The 19,193-nt window shown below is 38.6% G+C and overlaps 2 protein-coding genes across 5 annotated transcripts in view; both read right to left on the bottom strand.

Moving 5' to 3' along the window:
• The window catches only part of scaf8 (SR-related CTD-associated factor 8), a 34,152-nt gene extending 21,657 nt beyond the window's left edge, over window positions 1–12,495 (bottom strand). Inside the window, exons 1-3 of one of the 3 annotated variants that reach the window (XM_051938642.1) lie at window positions 12,344–12,360; window positions 11,345–11,428; window positions 5,625–5,718 (exon numbers count right to left, since the gene is read on the bottom strand). Coding sequence is in view for 1 of the 3 variants with exons in the window: in XM_051938607.1 (XP_051794567.1) it covers window positions 11,345–11,428; window positions 12,344–12,373 (114 nt within the window). In the remaining 2 variants the exon portion in view is untranslated. Of the gene's footprint in view, window positions 1–5,624; window positions 5,719–11,344; window positions 11,429–12,343 lie in introns of those variants that run through there. The other 2 variants (XM_051938607.1, XM_051938678.1) reach the window with 2 other exon arrangements.
• Window positions 12,496–12,703: 208 nt separating this feature from the next.
• Window positions 12,704–19,193, bottom strand: part of LOC110950042 (connector enhancer of kinase suppressor of ras 3) — a 49,752-nt gene continuing 43,262 nt past the window's right edge. For both annotated transcript variants that reach the window (XM_051951237.1, XM_022204128.2), the window contains 9 exons: window positions 18,769–18,808; window positions 18,099–18,268; window positions 16,531–16,604; window positions 16,167–16,238; window positions 15,999–16,063; window positions 15,578–15,702; window positions 15,018–15,357; window positions 14,490–14,680; window positions 12,704–14,341 (listed from right to left, as the gene is read on the bottom strand). In XM_051951237.1, coding sequence (XP_051807197.1) covers window positions 14,141–14,341; window positions 14,490–14,680; window positions 15,018–15,357; window positions 15,578–15,702; window positions 15,999–16,063; window positions 16,167–16,238; window positions 16,531–16,604; window positions 18,099–18,268; window positions 18,769–18,808 — 1,278 coding nt within the window. In that variant the 3' untranslated portion in view covers window positions 12,704–14,140. The remainder of the gene's footprint in view (window positions 14,342–14,489; window positions 14,681–15,017; window positions 15,358–15,577; window positions 15,703–15,998; window positions 16,064–16,166; window positions 16,239–16,530; window positions 16,605–18,098; window positions 18,269–18,768; window positions 18,809–19,193) is intronic.

Genomic DNA, 19,193 nt, shown 5'->3' with positions numbered 1-19,193 from the left:
TAAAGATGGGTTTCCACTGCAGGAGCTCGGGGCAAGCAAAAGTCGGTGTGAACGTTTAGAGGAGCAGCCCCATAATTGATGCTTTCATCCTTTCTGTTTCCACTGTGGTACTTTGATGAACACTTTAACTTGCCAAGGGCCAAAACAACAACAGGTAACTGGACCCAACTCCACTTCTATAGCGTGTAAAAAAAAAAAAACAATAGAGGGTTTATGTGAGCCTATACAGTGAAATTTACATTGTTGATGGGGATGTTAGAGAGAGGACTGCTACTCCACATGCACACGAGGGCACAAAAATGACACTTGTCCCCTCCAAGCTTAACCAATCAGTGCTATCTTCTTGGAGTTTGACCAATTATTATTGAGCACAACAGGTCTTTCAAGGTTGCTCAGAAGTAATCTGGAGTCACTAATTTTATACTCTCCTAAAATCAGCCTTGAAAGAGGTTCTACAGGTGCCGAAAGTTGGAACGCACACAAAGGTTGGGACCATCCTAAACCAGGCTGAATGTTCCTGCAGTTAAAAAAAACAGTTTTAAGCTGTCGCCTGAGCAAGCGCAAGAGAATTGTCAACCTTATTGCTTGTCTTCTCGGCTCAACAGGAACATTTAATTATCTATATCTCTCTCTATATGAGTTAGTGAGTTTTAATATTTTGCCATCAAATGGCATATGACAATGGAACAGTTGCCCAATCTCAATCAAAACTGCAGTCAGCTGATAGACAGTCATAATGCTCCTGCTGGTAATACGATGGCTATCAGATCAACCTTTATCAATAAGAGATCAAATCAAGCATAAGTGGAAACAATCCAGAGGATAGAACATTTATTCTAAGGTGAATTATGGAATTAATCTGTATTATATTTTACTTCCTCTTACCAAAGAACTTAGGGTAATTTCAACTTCTTGTACATATCGGTCATACATTTTATATTTCAGTCTAGGGACAAGTTGTTACCAGACATACTGCACAAAGGGAGGCCTTATTCTAAAACCTGTGATCAAACATATTTTAAATATAAGAACATTAGAAATGAAAGCATCTCACAAATATAATCCTTATAGTACCTTCAGGTGAGCTCAAAGGCTCTGGACACTTTTTAAAAATGCATTATTGTCTCATCTTTTAAGTAGCTTGGGGATTGATATTTCCTGTAAATTAAACAAACGTCGCTGTGGACTGCTTCACAGGCACGATGTGTTACACTTATCAAGAACGAAACGAATGGTTGCTAATCTTAGAATCACTGATCAAGTCTCTCTGACCCCCTAGCAGTGAAAATTTAAAAAGACATGGCTTATCTAGACTAGCTTTTATTCTCATATTTAATGTATTTAAGTCACTGAGTGACTCTAGCTATCAACATTATCAAACTAATGATTAAAAAGTGCCTCCAAGTGCATGTTAACAGGGTTTCATATGTTACACATTGGGTAAAGTATTCAATGAGGCGGCAGGTATAGAGGCCAACTGTAACACAGCAATCCTCATCTACCTTGTACACTCAAAGTACCAATAACAGTCATTGAGAGGAAAGCAAACTGAATCAGGTCAGTTGCTAATTGATAATAAAGCTATAACTAGTAATTCTTCAAGGAATGACAAGGATCTTTATGAGAACTCTGCCAAAGGTTGCTCTCTCAATGAGAACTATTGTCACCGCATTTCTAACTTGCAAACTTGCTCATGCATAATTAATGCACCTCTGCAGGTCTATAAAGTCAAAGACCGTAAACACAGGGTTAGTAGCTTGTATAGGTTTTATAAGCATATACCACTTAATACCACCTATATTATACTAACTCCTGATAACTATTTCACCATCTTCTTTTTGCATGTCTACATTAATAAACTTACTCAGACACATTTTACAACAATTTGTCATAGGTCATTTTAGGTTCGAAAAGATTCTGTAGACAGATGTGATTCTGTGCAGCATTACATATAACATGCTGCATGGTTCCAAGAGAAGTGCTTTGATGGATATAGATATGAAAATGTTCCTTCTGTGTTCAAAGTAAAGAGACAAACCCAACAGAAAGATATACAAAGACAAAACTCTAAGAAAGGAATAGAAACGTGTAGCTGAAAAGCAATTAGTGAGCCCTGCCAAGTGGGTATACACTGGCAAAATGTAGACAAGTAATCTACAAAACTGCAATTATGAAAAGGTGACAGCAAGTGGTACCTCTATGGTACAAAACCATGTGTTGCTCTGTCAATATACATCATTTGCTGATGGTCACATAATGGATGCAGAATGTGGCAAAATCTGAGTGACTAATTTACAGCAACCTTGTCAGTAGTTACTCCAGTGAACGTAATGTATATTTACAGTGTTGCATAATAAACGGCATTGCTGATCATGGTCAGCAAAGATGTAAAACAGACGGTACGAGCCACCCATGTCGGAGTCTGTCAAATTGCTTATAGTTAGAAGTAGAGTACAGCTCACTGCCAAGATATAACTCTGATTGATGCTGATAGGGCCGTCACTTTTAATTAAAAGTTAAACTGCTAAGACAGTTGGGGGGGGGACGTGTAAAATAAAAACAACCATCAATATTCTAACCGTAATTAACTGTCTGAATTAAGAAAAGTCCAACAGGCTGTGCCTTGTACTCCAATAAGGAGTTTGTGCTAAATAAACATTCATATAACCCATTAGTAAGCTTGATTACGGTTGCTGTCATTGCAAAAATCAGGAAATTACTGAGCCGTGCTGAATAGAGAATAATGACAACAAACCGTGACATCTGAGGTCTGTAAGGTTTTTGGATTTAACTCCAGTTTTCAACTGGTTCAGCTGATTAGTTCAGCTCACAATAACCAAGGTATGTTATGCATATTAGCTGCCAACAGCTCTAAGATTGAGTTAATTACATTGTATGAACATGGGGTAAGGATTGAAAGTAACTATAAGTCTGCTGACTATTTAGATGTAGGTACAATTATAAATTCCGTCTAAAGTGGCTACATCAAAATTTGAACTGTCATTTGGAGATTCTGTTTAAGAGTAGCATTGATTTGGGAGAGGAGAAAAAAAATTAGATTAGCTTTATTTCACCTTTTCTCTAGTCTTGCTTGAAGTGTTCATTCTATAAAAAAATAGTCTGGTTAAATCACACTATAATTCTGCTATAGAGGCAAAAAAAAACAACATTCTGGCTGGTTTGTATTTCTTTAAACCAATTAAAGTCATTGTGGGCAGAAATAAGCAAAGAAAGAGTCGCCGGTGTTAAATACTGATGGACGGAATTCTTTTGGTGGACCGTTTGGTTGTAGGAAGGGGAGCACTGTGGATAAATGGATAGTCTACCAAAGAAAGGAAAATACTCCATAATGCAATAGTAGCAAAAGTTTAAATTTTCAGTGTGGTTGGTTGCTGCCACAGAGTGGAGGAGGTTGTTCTTTCCAGGGGCAGAGAAAAGGTTAACATAGATAGCGGAAGGGGAGGACAAAGCAGCTTGCACCCAGTGAGTCAAATCTCGTATCTCGTTCATGTCAGCATGACATCACGCTCATTCAAAGTGGCTCCTCCAGAATTCCTTTAACACACTCCCAAATATAAAATACTAATTATAATGTTGTCCGGTGGGATACATTTAAGTTATTATCTAGTTAGACTGTCCCCTTGAAAGCATAAGCTTTATTTCATGCATAAACATATCACTGCTTGATCATGCATAACAAGGTTGTCTTTCCTGTATTTCCCTCTCACTTTCATCACGCATATCGGCACAGAACACAGCACTGAAAGCGGTTGGCAAGGAAGACAGTCTAAAAGATGTACTGACCAGCTAGGTTAGCGAGACAAACAAATTACAGAGAAACGCAACCTATCACACTAACTTTACGTTCAGTTTATTTACCGACATCATACGTCAAAATATCACTGACATACCAGATTGCTGTCCCTGTATTTTTCCCTTGATCGCCGCACTGTTCCATTTTAAAAACTCTTCTGATTTGAAATGAGTAACATAAATCAACTGCTCGACGCTAAACATGTATGTTAATGCAATACTGATGCAGGCTTACTCTTACTCAAATTAATTGTGTTGAACTTGATATTTTTACTCCACCAAGAAGGCAGAGCCTCAGCGGAGTTATGTGAGGATCAGAGTTAGTTTGTCTGTTGGCAACATTACTCAAAAATGGAATAACAGATTTGGATGAAATTTTCAGGGAAGGTCAGAAATGACACAATGACCAAGCGATTAGATTTTGGCAGTGATGTGGCTTACAGTCTGGAACCACGAATTCGTTAAGGTTTCTGTATCATTACAAGATAGGCATGCTTCACTATAACTATGACAACAAGCGAACACTACGTCAGCTGACGATCACATGATTGCGATCCAACTACAAATCCACTGCTGCAGACTTATCGGGACATTCCCGTTGGAAATGATACAAGGAACAATTGACTAAATCACTCCTTGTTTCTTAGTTTCTGTGTCTGGGTGTTTCTGAGTCCCATCAATTCACGCCACCCACTACATATTTTTCAGTTTCTGTATCCGTACATAATGTACACATGCGTAACACACGCCTGTGCTCAGCGCAACGTTATTTTGTTTGTGGGTACATCTATAATAAATGGCCACATTCTATACTGCCGTGATTTCTGTCACAAATTTTTTCAAGATTTCAGAGACTGGAAATGATACGACTGAGCAGCCTTGGTGGAGTAATGTGCCTTGACTGCTTTTTTTGAGGAAGTGACAGCCCTAACTTGTTTTTAAATTAAAAGCAGCATTTCAAATATAATCTGAAAATCCCAAAACCAGATAAGCAGACTAGACTGCAATCTTCAAGATCTTTTACACATGTGGCAACATGAAAAACACAACCATAGTGTGTGTGCAGAAGGCATGAATCACTGCTGCTCTGTCCAAAACAAGCACCCGAGGTCTAAGCACTGTGAAACAGACAACCCTGAGGGATGAATTAAATTACAATGTGAATAAATGCTGTCTATCAATGCCATAATGATACTGGCCTAGTCATGAAAAGCTACATATTCCAAAGATTCTGCAAAAAGTGTGTGCTACATAGAACACTCTAAATAATATCCATCTTACACAACTTCACCATCACCATCCTATGTCATGCAAAATTTAAGTGCATGTATATGATATCCACTGTGTTGCAGATGAGTGCTGAGCTAATGAAAATGTATGTTTAGTGTTAAAGCACCAATACACTTTAGATGTCCATGAAACCAAAGGTCAACATTTTAGAAATCACTACTGGCAACTATCTATTTTCTTCCTCATAACCTAAATTTAAACTGCAATGCCAACCTCACACTGACAAATGGTTGTCTCCATCATTAGTCAGTACGAAGAAACACAGGAACTTAACTCTCAAAAAATAGCAAAAGGTTTCTGCATAAACAAAACACAAATATTGGCATCACATAATTTAAGAAGAAAATTAACAGGATTGCACCTCCAACGTCAAACACAATCAAGAGCTCAAAACCAACATCGACCAACGCATGACAACCAGAACAGCAAAAGCCCTGCTGTTCTGGGTGTGTGGGAGCAAATTAAGTTTAAATGATTTTAGTCTTCTTCCATCTTCCTTGTGAAACAACCCATACTCCTACCTAAGCTGGTTAGGGATTCTCTTATCTCTTTGTAACTCTCTCCACCCCATCCTCCTGCTTCACTTTCAGTGCTTTGGGGGAGCTGGGAGAGCTGCTGAGGGAAGGGGAAACGGGTGTTATTCACAGGCATCACAAGGCACAGCAACACCAAAAGCACAGCAGATCCTTTAGAAACAAGAGTACAAACAAGACAAAGAAATACATTAATAGACGATGTATAGTTAAGAGCTGGTGTCCTGAACTTATATCGTCAGGCCTTGAAGCACATTCATCCTCATGTAGTAGTAATAACAACACATTTATTCTGAAAATGAGATTGCCCTTTACTAGTAAGTATCTTTGAAAAATATGCGTTTTGCATAACAAGTGAACTTGGTCATAGGAATTTGGTCACTGACTACTGATCAGAGTACTTTTTTGAGAGACTTTTAATAGGCCTCCGGTGCAGGATACCAGCCATGAAGACAAACTACTGAAGAGAACTTTCTGGATAAATACAGAAAAATAATTGACCTATACCTGTATACAAAAACTAAGTTAAAATGGCAGCATTTCCAAAAGATAGTTTGTTGTAACTGAGAACAACAGAGGTACAAAATCAAAATACATTTATAGATTACACTGTATTAAGATCATGTTGACTATTCACCAAACCATACACTATGTCACCACTTAAAAAAAAAAAACTACTTCTGGCTGACAATGTTTTGTCTGTAAAATGTGTCTAAGTGCCCAATGTCTACAAATTCTTAGCTGTGGTTCAGACATGGTGTGTGCAGATGTCTCAGATTACTGACACTTTTACATACTAAGCAAAAGAAGCACATAAAATATCATTATATGCCCCCAAGACCTGATGCACTGACAGTTCTTTGCTAAGAGACTAGAGCAAGGGTTTTGTTCCTGTTAGTACAAATTATGTTGTTGGATATAGAGGTGGGAACATTTACAAATATTGATAAACCAAGTGTGAGTACTCACACATTTCTGACAATGTGTACACATTTTTTTCTCCATATGGTATTAGCAGAGGCTGGCAGGGCAGTGCCAGACTGGCCTGTGTGAAACACATGGGTAGTGGTATGCAGTACTGGAAAGCACTAACGGAGACAGATGGCACACAAAGTTACTGAACTGACTGAGTCTACTCTTAACTTCACAACCAGTCGTTATGTGCATGCATAAGCCAATTCATCATAATTGTTTCCCAAAATATAAACAAATATAAGGGTACAAATATAGGAAGTGGCAGGAATTGGAATAATTCTGAACTTTTGTTGTGTAAGATTTCTTCAAATTTCATGGTAATTTAGACGTAGCTGTCAACATCCAATGGTGTACAGTCAAAAAAGCTAGTTGGCAACATTTTCCAAAATGTAAGCTAAAAAAATGGGGTTCGGCCTATAGCGTAATAATTACTGCATCCTTGGGAACGTTAAATTTCAATTTTGTGTTAAGTGAAGAATTTCAACATGCAATGCCAAATTTTTCAGTAGCTTTAAATATAACCCTCATAAAGCTTTCACATAATTGCGACATCCAGATCTTAGAATTAGAAAAATTTGATCTCATAAAGAAAAACTTTAGTCAAAAATATACAACAATGAACAAACAAGTCCGACTGTTTCGAAAAAATATTTTTACACAGCCAATACATGTGTATTGATATACACAGTTCCAGAAGAGCTAAAATGATTCTTCCAGTTATTTGAGTAATCCGATCAATAAAATTCCCTGAGGCAAAATTTTCTCAATCGAGGTTTTGTTTAATCCACTACATACTAGACCCCAGCTCACTGACTGGCGGACCGAGTCTGGACCCAGACTTCATCCTATATGGACCTGGACAGAAAAATCAATAAATTATGAGGGGATTTTAAATTTGACAGGACGCATCTATTTCAACCGGCACAAATTTTCTACTTTTTATGGCATTTAGCAGATCAGAGTCCTGAACTACAAAGATAGTCTGACACAGTCTGACTTTCTTTGTGTCAGCCGGCTCGACAAAAACTAAAACCTCAGTCAGAGTTACCAGGTTGAAGGTGGTTTTCAACTTTCTTTGTTAACTCAGACTTTCTGCTTCAAACTTGTCACACAAACAGAGGAGTGTTTAATGCATCATTTGACTTGTTTTCTGCACAAAATCAACTGATCATGTTCAGCTGCTTCAGGCACCACATTGTTTTAATGGAGAACAATGAGGAACATAAAAATTAATGACGATAAAAAGCACTGCAAGTGGAAATTATACACGACAGGAATGCTGGTAGAAAATTGTTAATCACGCGCAATGAATTTATTTTATCAATCAATGCAGCTGATTATTTCTAACAGACAGCTGCATAATTAAACTAGTAAACTTCATATCAAACATGATACTAGATTGAAGCGCATGTAGGTCTGACACTGTCTCATAATGAAGTAAATCACTTTAATTTGTGGTCAAATCAAAGTGAAATTAATGTTACCGATAGAATATTCTCTGTAATAAATACTGATCAGCTTTCTTATTTGTGTTCTATCAGCTGCAGTACCAGCAGTTTAAACGGAACAAACATTAAAACATATTTTTGTGATTTCTGCATCACCAACTAAACACATGTTGGGTTCCCATGGCTTTGAGTTTTATTTGAATACTCCTGTACTATACATGTACAATGCACTGCAGATGTCTGCCTGTGTTCCACCAAGACGGTTATTTCTGTTGCACAGCGCGCTCACTTCCGCTTATGATGCTGTAACGTGCATGCCAGGCGCAGAATCAGATTCCTTGATTAATTGCCAGAATAATCAACAGATTACTCGATTACTAAAATAATTGATAGCTGTTGCTCCAAGTGCAACACCTTGTCAGGCATAGAATGGGTTTCATTTTCAATAAGACCACTGGCAAGATGTGAAATGGCTGACTACTGACTACTAACTACAGTATGTGAGAGTTTTTTGTAAGTTGAATTCATGGCTCCAACATATATTTATGGTGCTACGTCACAGATAATTTTAACAAAACTGAGCTAATGAGCAAAATTTCAACAACTAATTTGAAACATCAGTTTTACAGGAGGACATGGTTCTACTGATGCAGGCAGGGATGGAGTTTCCAGAGGAGGTTTACGCGTTTTCTGTGAAAAGGGTATAGCTATAACTAGAGGTAACCGATAAAAACTCGATTTATATTCCTGTGTCGAACCTATGCAGAGCCTTTTCCCATGTCTACACAAGCAGCCTGCACTGTTGTGAGCATTTATACTTGTGTGCTGGTGTGTCTCTGGCGAATGAAACACAGCAGATAATGTTGAGCTGATAAATGTTGAACAACAGTTACTAAGAGACTACTACAACACCGAAGGGAGAGAAGACACTGAAACTGATTGTATCTGAAAATGGACTAGTCGAGCTATGAAAATGAGAGACCGGCTACACCGGCAGAATATCGGCTCTTGTATTTGCCAGACGTAACTACTATCTATTTACCTTCTGTTTCACAGCAGCATTACCTTTGCATAGTTTCCTCTACCTTGTTCTTTGTTCAGGTAATGCAAGCATGGGATGCTGATTTGGCATATTTTATTTACATATTTGAAGTGTCTGATGCTCCCAAAAATATAATTTCTAAGCTAGGTGCACATTAGCATACGCACGTCATTCGACTTTAAATTTTAAATAAAATCTAATTTTAATATTGTTTCTCGCAACATGTTTATGTTGAAATCTCATTTTTTGACTGCCTATCTTATAAATTCATGTGTTTGCAGCAACAGATACTGCAAATATATATAGAAAAATATGCAAAACCTGCATTCCATGCTAATAGAACCTGAACCCAAGAAGACGGAGGGGAAAAACTTGACAAGCTAACCAATGGCTTTGGTAGAAGAAACACTGTACAATTTTGACTAAGAATGGCACTACAAATACATTTTATATGTTTAGTATAAAGTGCATCATGTTAGTAGATACTTTACATAAAGTCAACAAGGAACTGGATAACAGGCAAAAATGATTTAAACAAAACAACTATAAAACTGCTAAAATCAATGCATGAGAGTCTGGCTTTAAGCTCTGTAGATTTTTTGCTCTTTGCCACTCCTTATTTTATAATAAAGTGATTCTGATTCTGATAATTTAATATTATATAGTGTCCCACAGGATCTAATCCAACTGTGGTTCTCTATCTCCTATCTCCACCACAAACTAATCCAGGCAAGCACTAATGATGTCATTCCCGTTGTATGGAAAAATCAGATAGGAACTGATTATGGTACGGCATAGTACGGGTGTTCCATAAGGAAATTTTGAATTATCTAAAACATACAGGACCACAGGCATCACAGGGCTCCAGATTGCAACCATTGTGGTCACATACGCAACACTTTCGGAGAGACTGGCAGCTGAAATTTTCCACGATCACATTTGTTTAAGTCTAAGATGAGGCTGATTTGGTGCCCCTTCAGCTGCCACAGATAGCTACTGCAGTAGCCATTGTGGTTGTAGTAGTACATTTATTTCTTCTTCACTGGCTCATTCAGTCCCTGCCTGCCTGATCCTAGAAACAATTCATTCAGCTGTTACCAGGCTCCAAAGACGAACCAATCTATAGCTGAATAAACACAAAAAAATAACTAAGTAAGGAGCGAGAGATCTGACTCAGCTGATCGTAATAGTGCTGCTGCGGGAAGAGAGATTACGACGAGTAAAAAGAAAAACTAGTTCTCCACATTTGAGTAGTTCAACCACAATGTCTGTGGCAGTGCTAGAACTAAAAGCACCACTGCTACTTGTGAAGAGGTTAGCCTGGAGACCCAATCAAGATGCTTTCTCATTATCTGCCTGAATCATGAGCTAACTACATGCCAGCGAGACATAAGTTGTAGCCTTAAGGCTTAGCATAAATCATAAAGAATTAACTAAAGAGCAACATGTGCTATGATTTCACTAACTGTAGGTAAATCAATTTTCCCAGATATCTCCAACAGTAATTAATTCATTACAAGCTGGAACACCAATACAAACACCTCACAGTTGCATAATTACTGCATGTTGCAGTTAGGTGTTCACTAGAGTAATTATGATGTCAAAGATCATGCAGATGAGTTCATATCTGCTGCCATGACTTAGTCAAGGATTCGCTCACTGGCACAGGAAGGAGAAAAGTACCTTGTCAAAAGTACCAGTGTACAAAGGGGATTTTAGTATCACTGTGTATTCAACAGGCCGATGAAGTCTACAAATGCATTTCCATCTTTTAAAATTTACTGTTAACTTGACTCCAGTCTTCTGGATTTCAAAACCCACACACTGACCATTATTTTTTATATAGCATTTAGATATTTAAAATGATCAATGAACGGTCATCCATTAATCAAACAGCGAACTGCAATGAATTTTGAGCCTGAAACAGCTGTTGAAGTAAAAATCTAATATAGTTTCATTTTTTGCTTATGTCTTTTTCTGTATCTATATAAAAACATAAATGCATGCATACTTCAAAGGTGTTGGAGCTTGTAATTCTGACCTGACTCTCAAAAATAGTTTAGTGCACTCTTCCTAAATTTTATTGGGTTTAAACATCTCAATTTGAAAAATTCTGCTGATGGCATGATGGGCGTGCATAGCCATACTGTATGTCTTTAGAACTGGGGAACTGTTCCCTTTAAAGACCATCTCTTTATTCATCCATCACCTGCCTGCCTAATGCTGTAACACTACATACTTACTTTTATAGCCTTGATTCCAGATTTGGTGATCTGAGTCATCTTGGCCTTAGAGATGGGCGGCTTGTACTCATTCAGTGAGTACAACTGAAAGATGAAGCAAGACAAAAGAGATTTTTTTTATCATACAATGAAACTACTACTACATAAAAAGGTTAATAGCCATCAAACAACTGTGTGAACAAATAAGTGTCCAAAGCATCCACCCTTCTGACCTGTGAGTTTTGTTCACAGATTGCAAAATCTTCATTTCGCATCTGTTAGTCTGGTCAAAGACAATCAAGTTCCCAATGAGACGATGTTGTGGGCTTGGCTCTGACTCAGGGCATTTGTTGTGGTATTAACAAAAATTCAAAATAGCTATTTGAAATGTAACTGCTGTCGACTGTAGAGGTAAATTTTTAATGGCATGAACTGTGAGTGGATCGTGAGGTCGGCAATTACACCGACGGCGACGAAAACAGACTTAAGTGTCAATGCAGACATATACGACGCTACTAGCATTGAGCCTTCTGATAGCTAACGGTGTGTAGCAGTGCGAACATACTGCTATCCCACGCCATTTATATCCAGTACACTATCAAGCTAATGCCAACTCAATCATAATTACAGGGCAGCAATTTTAGGGAGAAAGAGAAATGAGTATTTTCCCCACGTCCATATCACTTAGCTAACCAAGTTAACACGCAACTGTGGCGGTTAGGCTAACTTGGAGCTAGCTAGTACCCGGTAGGACCAGTCTGTGGAAAATATTTCTTCACAAACTTTCAATCTCAAACAGTGTATGGTAGGAAACACATTCTCTTCTCAGCTGCAGGCCGAGTAGCTAAAACGGATTACACACTGAATAACTGAATGTTGTATTGCTGTGCAGACAGCGGCCTTGTGTGAGACTACCCCGCACTCCTTTTCTGCTACTTGATGCTAACGTTAGCCAACTAGCTACGGCAAATGGGAATTAGACAACATATTCACATTTTTTTGCAAGGGTTTCCAACAAACCTCATTGTTAAATGCTTTGACGGCCTCCATAGTGTTGTTTGCCGGCTCGCAGGTCACTGTAAAAAATTACAGTTGTCTCCTCTTTAGCCGGTTAAAAACATGCATGCCCGACGTTTGGCGAGATGGAGGAGACTGCCAATATGGCGCATAACCTCAATTGAGAATCTGCAGTGAGGCCGGCGACTCCTAGCGTCAACGTTGCGATATTACAAGTCGTACCAAAGCTCCTCCTTTTTGTACACTATCTAAATTTATATAAATATAAATTTAAATACAGTCTATGAGTATTAAGTCCATCGCACAACAAATACTCTACATGAACACCATCATCTGTGGTCACATTGATCACATGACTCAAAATTAATCCTGTGATAATATTTTATTTCCCTGTACACAAACAGGCACACTGACATTCATACCAGAAGCAAAAACATTTAACATCACACGCTCATCATGTACAGTTATTTACATGGAGTTAATATCTTACACACACAGATGAAACAGATGAAAGATAGGAAAATATGCATCATCAAGTCTGGAGTTTATCTGGATCCCTACCAGCAGGTCCTGGCACGATGTCCAAGGCCCGTTTGGCCTGAAACTCCTAAACCTGTTTGCAGTCACATAATGTCTGATGTCTATACGACATCAAAATGATCCATTAATCTAGAACTTGCAGCCTACAGTGTCTACTGGGTCTGTGACATTTGCTTGTATGGTCCTGGAGAGTTTGTCCTGAGATTCATCCATCATGCATCCTGTGCTTAAATGCAAATGAATACAGCTATGATGCACCTATAATCAATATACTGCATCTATAGTTAATATAAGATATGGAGCCTTTATCATGTTTGAAAAAATATATTAAATTGTGCAATGTCAATATCAGTGGTCAAAGAGTTGACAGATTTTCCTGATTTTAGGTTGGATTTAGGTAAATTCTTCAAGGTTTATTTTGGTTTAGTAGATAATTAGTTTTTTTCTACAAAAACATCAGGTTATCACATCTCTTGGCTTTAAATTACATCACAGTAACAAAGATTTGACATGTTTGATTTTTAAAAATCTGAAATTGTCATGATTTGTAACCAACATTTATTGTGTTAGTGCAGGCCCTAGTGTTCAGTCTGGAAAGTTTAACTGTTAAGTATGATGATAGAACGTCTAGGGCGAAAAATACAAAAATCACTCACAACAGTCACTGTAAAACATATGTAACAGGCACTGATGGTGCATGGCACCAATAATTGACTGAAAACAGTTTGAAAACAGAACAGAAACTTGTTCATTACAGATGAATATAAACTAGATAAAACATACCATAAAAACAAGTGTTTCCATGCAAATAACAATGGCTCCATTATTTCAACATAATCCATCATTCAAAATAAGTTTATGCATACGCTCACACAATTAAAACATAAAACAACCAACTGTAAAATGTTCTAATCCTAGAAATGAAATAGTAACAGTAATACTAAGACACTTTTCACATTTTAATGTGATCTGCTTATCATATAATGTCTCCATTTCCATTTATAGAACCTAAAAAAAAACACTCTTCATTGATCCAGTTACTTGTTGAATAGCATTTAAATATCCACTTCTGTGGAACAGAGGTCTTGACTGAATAACCAACAGCAGTGTGTGTGTGTGTGTGTGTGTGTGTGTGTGTGTGTGTGAGAGTGAGAGTGAGAGTGAGAGTGAGAGTGAGAGTGAGAGTGAGAGTGAGAGAGAGAGAAAGAGAGAGAGTTGTCCTCCAAGTCCAAATACAGTAATAACAGTCACGTAGAGTCTTTATAAACTGGTCTCGACCACAGGAGCAGCAATGACTGATGCTGCAGCCTTTGTGGCCTCTGATGCCACCTGCTGGTCCTGTTGGACGCAGATTTCCTGCACCAAGGGCGCATGAGCCTCTTTCCATGCTCTGAACTTGTCTGAGGTAAGCTGTGGGTCTGACAGCACCTGCTCTATTGTCTGCAAGTCCGCCTCTTTTGACTGCACCAGAAATGAAAAGAGCAAAAGAAAACAGAAAGTTAAATGACGGCATATAGCTCTGCACTAAGTCACACTATTTTGCTCTGTTTTAAGACATGCACTTAAGTTATTTACTACAGAATCAGCTCAGGACAGACAGAAAATGTACCTTTAATGTGCTGTTGAGTGTCCTGATAAGGTGCAGTTTATCATTGACAGTCTGGTTTTTACAGCGTTTTATGAAGGAGGCCCTGAATTCCCGTCTTGTAGATGGTTTACGATCTCCTATTGGCGAAAGGCTGGCCTCTTTTAGATGAATATACAGCTTCTCCATCTCATCGGAGCTGTTCCCATGATCGCCTGCAACAAGATAAGGTTGCATTATATTGCATCATAACCATACACAACACGGTGATTACAGTGAGTAACTGCCTGCTCCAGAGAAAGTAAAATATATTGATAACAGCATATTTAAATGAAACACAGACTTGTCTATCTAAAGTAACATAAAAAACACTTCATTATACTTTTTACATACTTATATCAGGAGCAGAATGAAAATGTGCCAGCAAATTGATAAATCATGTGTTCCTTTAAGCACTAAAGCTGATGTTTTCACAATTAAAAATGACACCAGAAAATACAGACTTTACTAAACGGAATAAAACCTAGTTAAAGGACTAACACAAAGATTCACCTTCACTTTGAGCACCTAAAAGCCTCTGTCCCTCCCCCTCCGCTGCAGGCGTTTCCTCATTCGACTCTATTTCTGAGGAGTCCTGGGAAGCCAAGTTCTCCAACACAGTCTCCTCTTCTGTCTCCTCTTGTGGAGGCTGATGCGAGTGAACCTGGGCCGAGCACACCACTGCCGTTTCCCCGACTGGAGGAGAGGCCTGCGAGACCAGGTCCATCCAAGACTGTCGGTGCTTGGTGAGCGAGGAGGCGGAGCTCTGCGATGTCATCGTACTGACAGGTGAGGAGAGCGAACCGTTAGCTTCGCTGGGGATCGCGGAGGAGTAAGGGGGAGGAAGAGTGCCCTGTAAAACAAAACACCAGGGTTACATGCAATATATAACCAATAAATAAACAGGTTCTGTTTGCTACATATGACGGTTTTATTATATTTGGTGAGAATTGATGTGTTCAGCAGTGTAAACATACTACAGTTGCTTAGCAGGAAATGAGAAGGAATGAGACTATAATGGAAAGTTTAATATTCCACGGCTGTTTTAGATAGAATTTGCAGACGTTACTGACCTGATGTGTGCTACCAGGTGGACCAGGAGCATCCATGGAGTGCCGTAGAGTCTGCTCGGAGTATGGTGGAGGGGGAATTTCTGTGCTTTCGGCTTCTTCATGGTCACTGGCTTCACTGTAACACTCTGAATGTTTGTGGGGAGACACATAAAAAGTAGGGATTCGTTTCATGACACATTCAGTGCAAAAACTGTCAAGAGGAAATTACAGTTTTAATATTGTAGTTGAATTCCGTATTAACCAGAATTTTTTTTTTTCATGCTAATCGATTTTGTTGAGATACGTTCATTTAGAGTGCTCAAGAAATAAACACACTAAACCAAGCAGAAGACGTTAGAGTAGCAGTTTACATCTCAAAAAATGCAGGGTTTTATTTAGCAACAGTGAGAGATAACAGAAAAAGATTGCCCTGGGCGCTCACCCGCTGCAGTGTTTCGTTCTGTTGGCTCATACTGAATGGAGGCCAGCCCAAGCTTATTCAACCATCTGAAAGGAAGGGATTACTCAACTTTACTACATTTCTTATTTAACAAGACAATACATAAAAAAACAAAAACACCCTCAGATACAATGTTTTGCTTTTACTTACAAGTTCATGTCCTCATGGCTTTCAGCAGCAAAATAAAACATCATGACTTGGGGGTGGCAAGCTTTGAATGCACTGCGTGAGGAACAGTAAATGGACAGTCATTAGGACAGAATCAGCACAAAAAATAGCATTTTAGGGAAGTGAAAAGAGGTTTTTACTGGAAATAATAAAGAATGTGGATTCAATTCTACTTCACTGATCACTTTAAGGTTGTTTCAAGGCTAAACAGTTCCGTTAACCGAGTGGGAACACAGGTTCAACATCAGATAAATATTGCTAATAGTTCCTTTTTAACCAAAACCACTGATAGTGGGTGGCTTATATCAGCTATCTCTCAAACAGATTAGAGTAACTATGAGCTTACTGTTTCTTCTTGCACTCGATGGCTATGTCAATCATGAAGTTGGTGAGATCGATGTAACCTTCGGCTTTTTCTGCCTGCAACATACAGATTGAACAACAATGAGCTTTAGAACACAATGAAGATTTCAGACCACTTCCTGACCGTAACACCTGCAAGTGAATTGCAGCAGGCTACTTCTTCAATTTGTTCTTGCTGAGTGATGGTGACATAAAATAGTTTTGACTGAAGTCATCGTGCCAGTAAATGAAACACGTCAGTAAATTATGTCTGTATGAGGTCTATTAGTGACACTGTCACATTCAGGAAACGCAGTGACACCGCTTCGTGGCTCCTGCACTGACAGGCTGGCAGGGAAACAGCTGTGGAAGGAACAAGCATGAATCATGTGCCGCCTCCGGTGCTTCAGACCGCATCTCTGACTCAATAAGTGTTAAAAGTGTAAAAAAGATTAAAGCCGCATGAAAATTCAGATGTATTTGGTTGATTTTTACTGTCAGTGATAGGTAAATATAATGCTTATTTATTTTGTGAATATGATGAAGATACCTTTCATTACATTTCTTTGAAACCCCAATTATGTTAAAAAAAAAAAAAGGTTAAAAACATGAACAGAAAAATCACTCTTGACTAATATTACTATTTTTTAAAGTTAGCACCAATAAAACAAATTAAACTAAAGCTGCAACAGTTACAGATTGGTTTTTAGGTGTAATGCCAGTTGAAGGCTAAACATTTAAACATAGTTTTAACCATGCTTAAATAAAAAGCACATCACATCAAATAAAACAGTAATATCATACACTTGTCATATTGCTAACAAAGTCCATGAAAACAGACACTTTTTAAATTCTGCTCAGTAGCTGTGTGACTAAAGTCTGATACACTGTTTAAAATCTATTAAAACACATTAAACCACACTAATTGAAGATGCATATGTTATCTATCAGAGTTATAAAGGTGTTCACCATAGTATATTTAGAATCTACACAACAAACACCATTCTGCTGTGGTAAATGTTCACTAGAGAATTAAATACCCCGCTGAAAATGCTCCCAAATAAAAGAAGAATTTAAAGAAACGTATGGACCTTTTCTTAAACAGGAGACTAAATATTCATGAGCTGAAAGGCTGCGGAAAGCCATTAGTGGTTTTGGTGGTGGTGGGATTTTTTTCTTGGCTTTTGTTGACAATAACAGCAATATAGAATTTTTATTTTTTTAATGTACTGGTACCAAAAGGAGAGGATGACAGAATATGCCAAAAAAGATCCACTGAAGTGCGTTGGCAAACCAAAAGAAAGAGACAGGAAACTTGACTAAGCTCCTCTCAAATCATCTACATTTTCATTATGCCACTTCACCATTACTTTACAAGAGACAATACAGAGATTAAGAACTTGCACATGAGGGAAACTGAGGGAGTCTAACAAGTATCTTTATTTGGAATATTGTGAATAATAAAAAATATGTGTAGCTCAGGGTTTATGTACCTACAGCTGCTCAATACAATCTGTATGAATGGCAACATGCTGGGACACCGTCTACTACATCAAATGGGATTTTACTCACCAGCTGGTTGGTATACCAGTAGAGAGCCGTCTTCTTCAGCACAAACCAGTACTTCTTCCATTTGATACCCAGGAAGCCTTTGCTCTCTTTCTTCCTGTACAGCCAGCCCTGGTGGTCTGAATGACCCAGCTCTTTGACCGAGATCCGTCTTCTGCTCATTGTACCATTGCCTATGCACAGAAAACACACGCAAACAAATGCGTTGAGATCTCCGGCCCTGTGTCTACAGAGAAACAAAGCCAAGGCAGCATGTACTGCATTAGAGGAAGCAAAGAGTTGCAGTCTAACATGCTCACGCAAACAACCCAAAACGTTTCCATTCGAGTGAAGTAGGCCAATGTGTTTGATCAATAACCAAATGAAGTCTAAAAATACCACTGAGCAAAGCCACAAAACATCCATGAAAAGTCAAATCTGAAGTGCTGCTCTACATTTAACCCACCTGTTATGATTGTGAATCACTCAGCAATGACAAAAACAAGGCTGGTTTCTCAGAAGAATCCTAGATGCTGCCACAATCGACTAAACGAGACCAGAAGTGAAAGCAACCGAGCGTCTGCTAAAAACCCTCTGTACACACTAATTGCCCTGCCACTTGACACACGCCTACTGAGGGTCCAAATTACAGTTGTGGGGACACACAGAGACAAAGTGATGGGAGCTGACTTACCTCCTCGGCTCTTCTTCTTGGATTTGTGTCGGAGGGAGACCTTTGGGAGGAGAGCAGAGGAAGAGGACAACAGGAGGTCAGAGAGTCAGAGGCAGAAGACGAGATGTGAAAATCAGCAGTCTCAGACCCCTCGGCTCAGAAGAGGAGGCTGTCCGGAACATCCTGTTTCTCACACTGAGTGTCACATGCATTTTCTCTGTGCTATTCTCTCTCTGCACACTGATTAACATCCCCTAACATTCTCGCCTGACTTTCTGCCTTGCACTTTGTCTCTCTTTGGTGTCTTTGTCTTTAAAAGAAGGCAAAACAAACTGGACAAGAGCCTTCTATTTACATGCTGAGGTATACAGCCTTGTTACTGTATAAATATTTAACTTGTCCACTATAAAATTGGAGAAGCAGAAGTACCTCACCCATTAAAAAGG

The sequence above is a fragment of the Acanthochromis polyacanthus genome, chromosome 1 (genome assembly GCF_021347895.1).
Source record: "Acanthochromis polyacanthus isolate Apoly-LR-REF ecotype Palm Island chromosome 1, KAUST_Apoly_ChrSc, whole genome shotgun sequence".
NCBI classification, from domain to species: Eukaryota; Metazoa; Chordata; class Actinopteri; family Pomacentridae; genus Acanthochromis; species Acanthochromis polyacanthus.
This window is presented reverse-complemented; position numbering and strand designations above follow the sequence as displayed.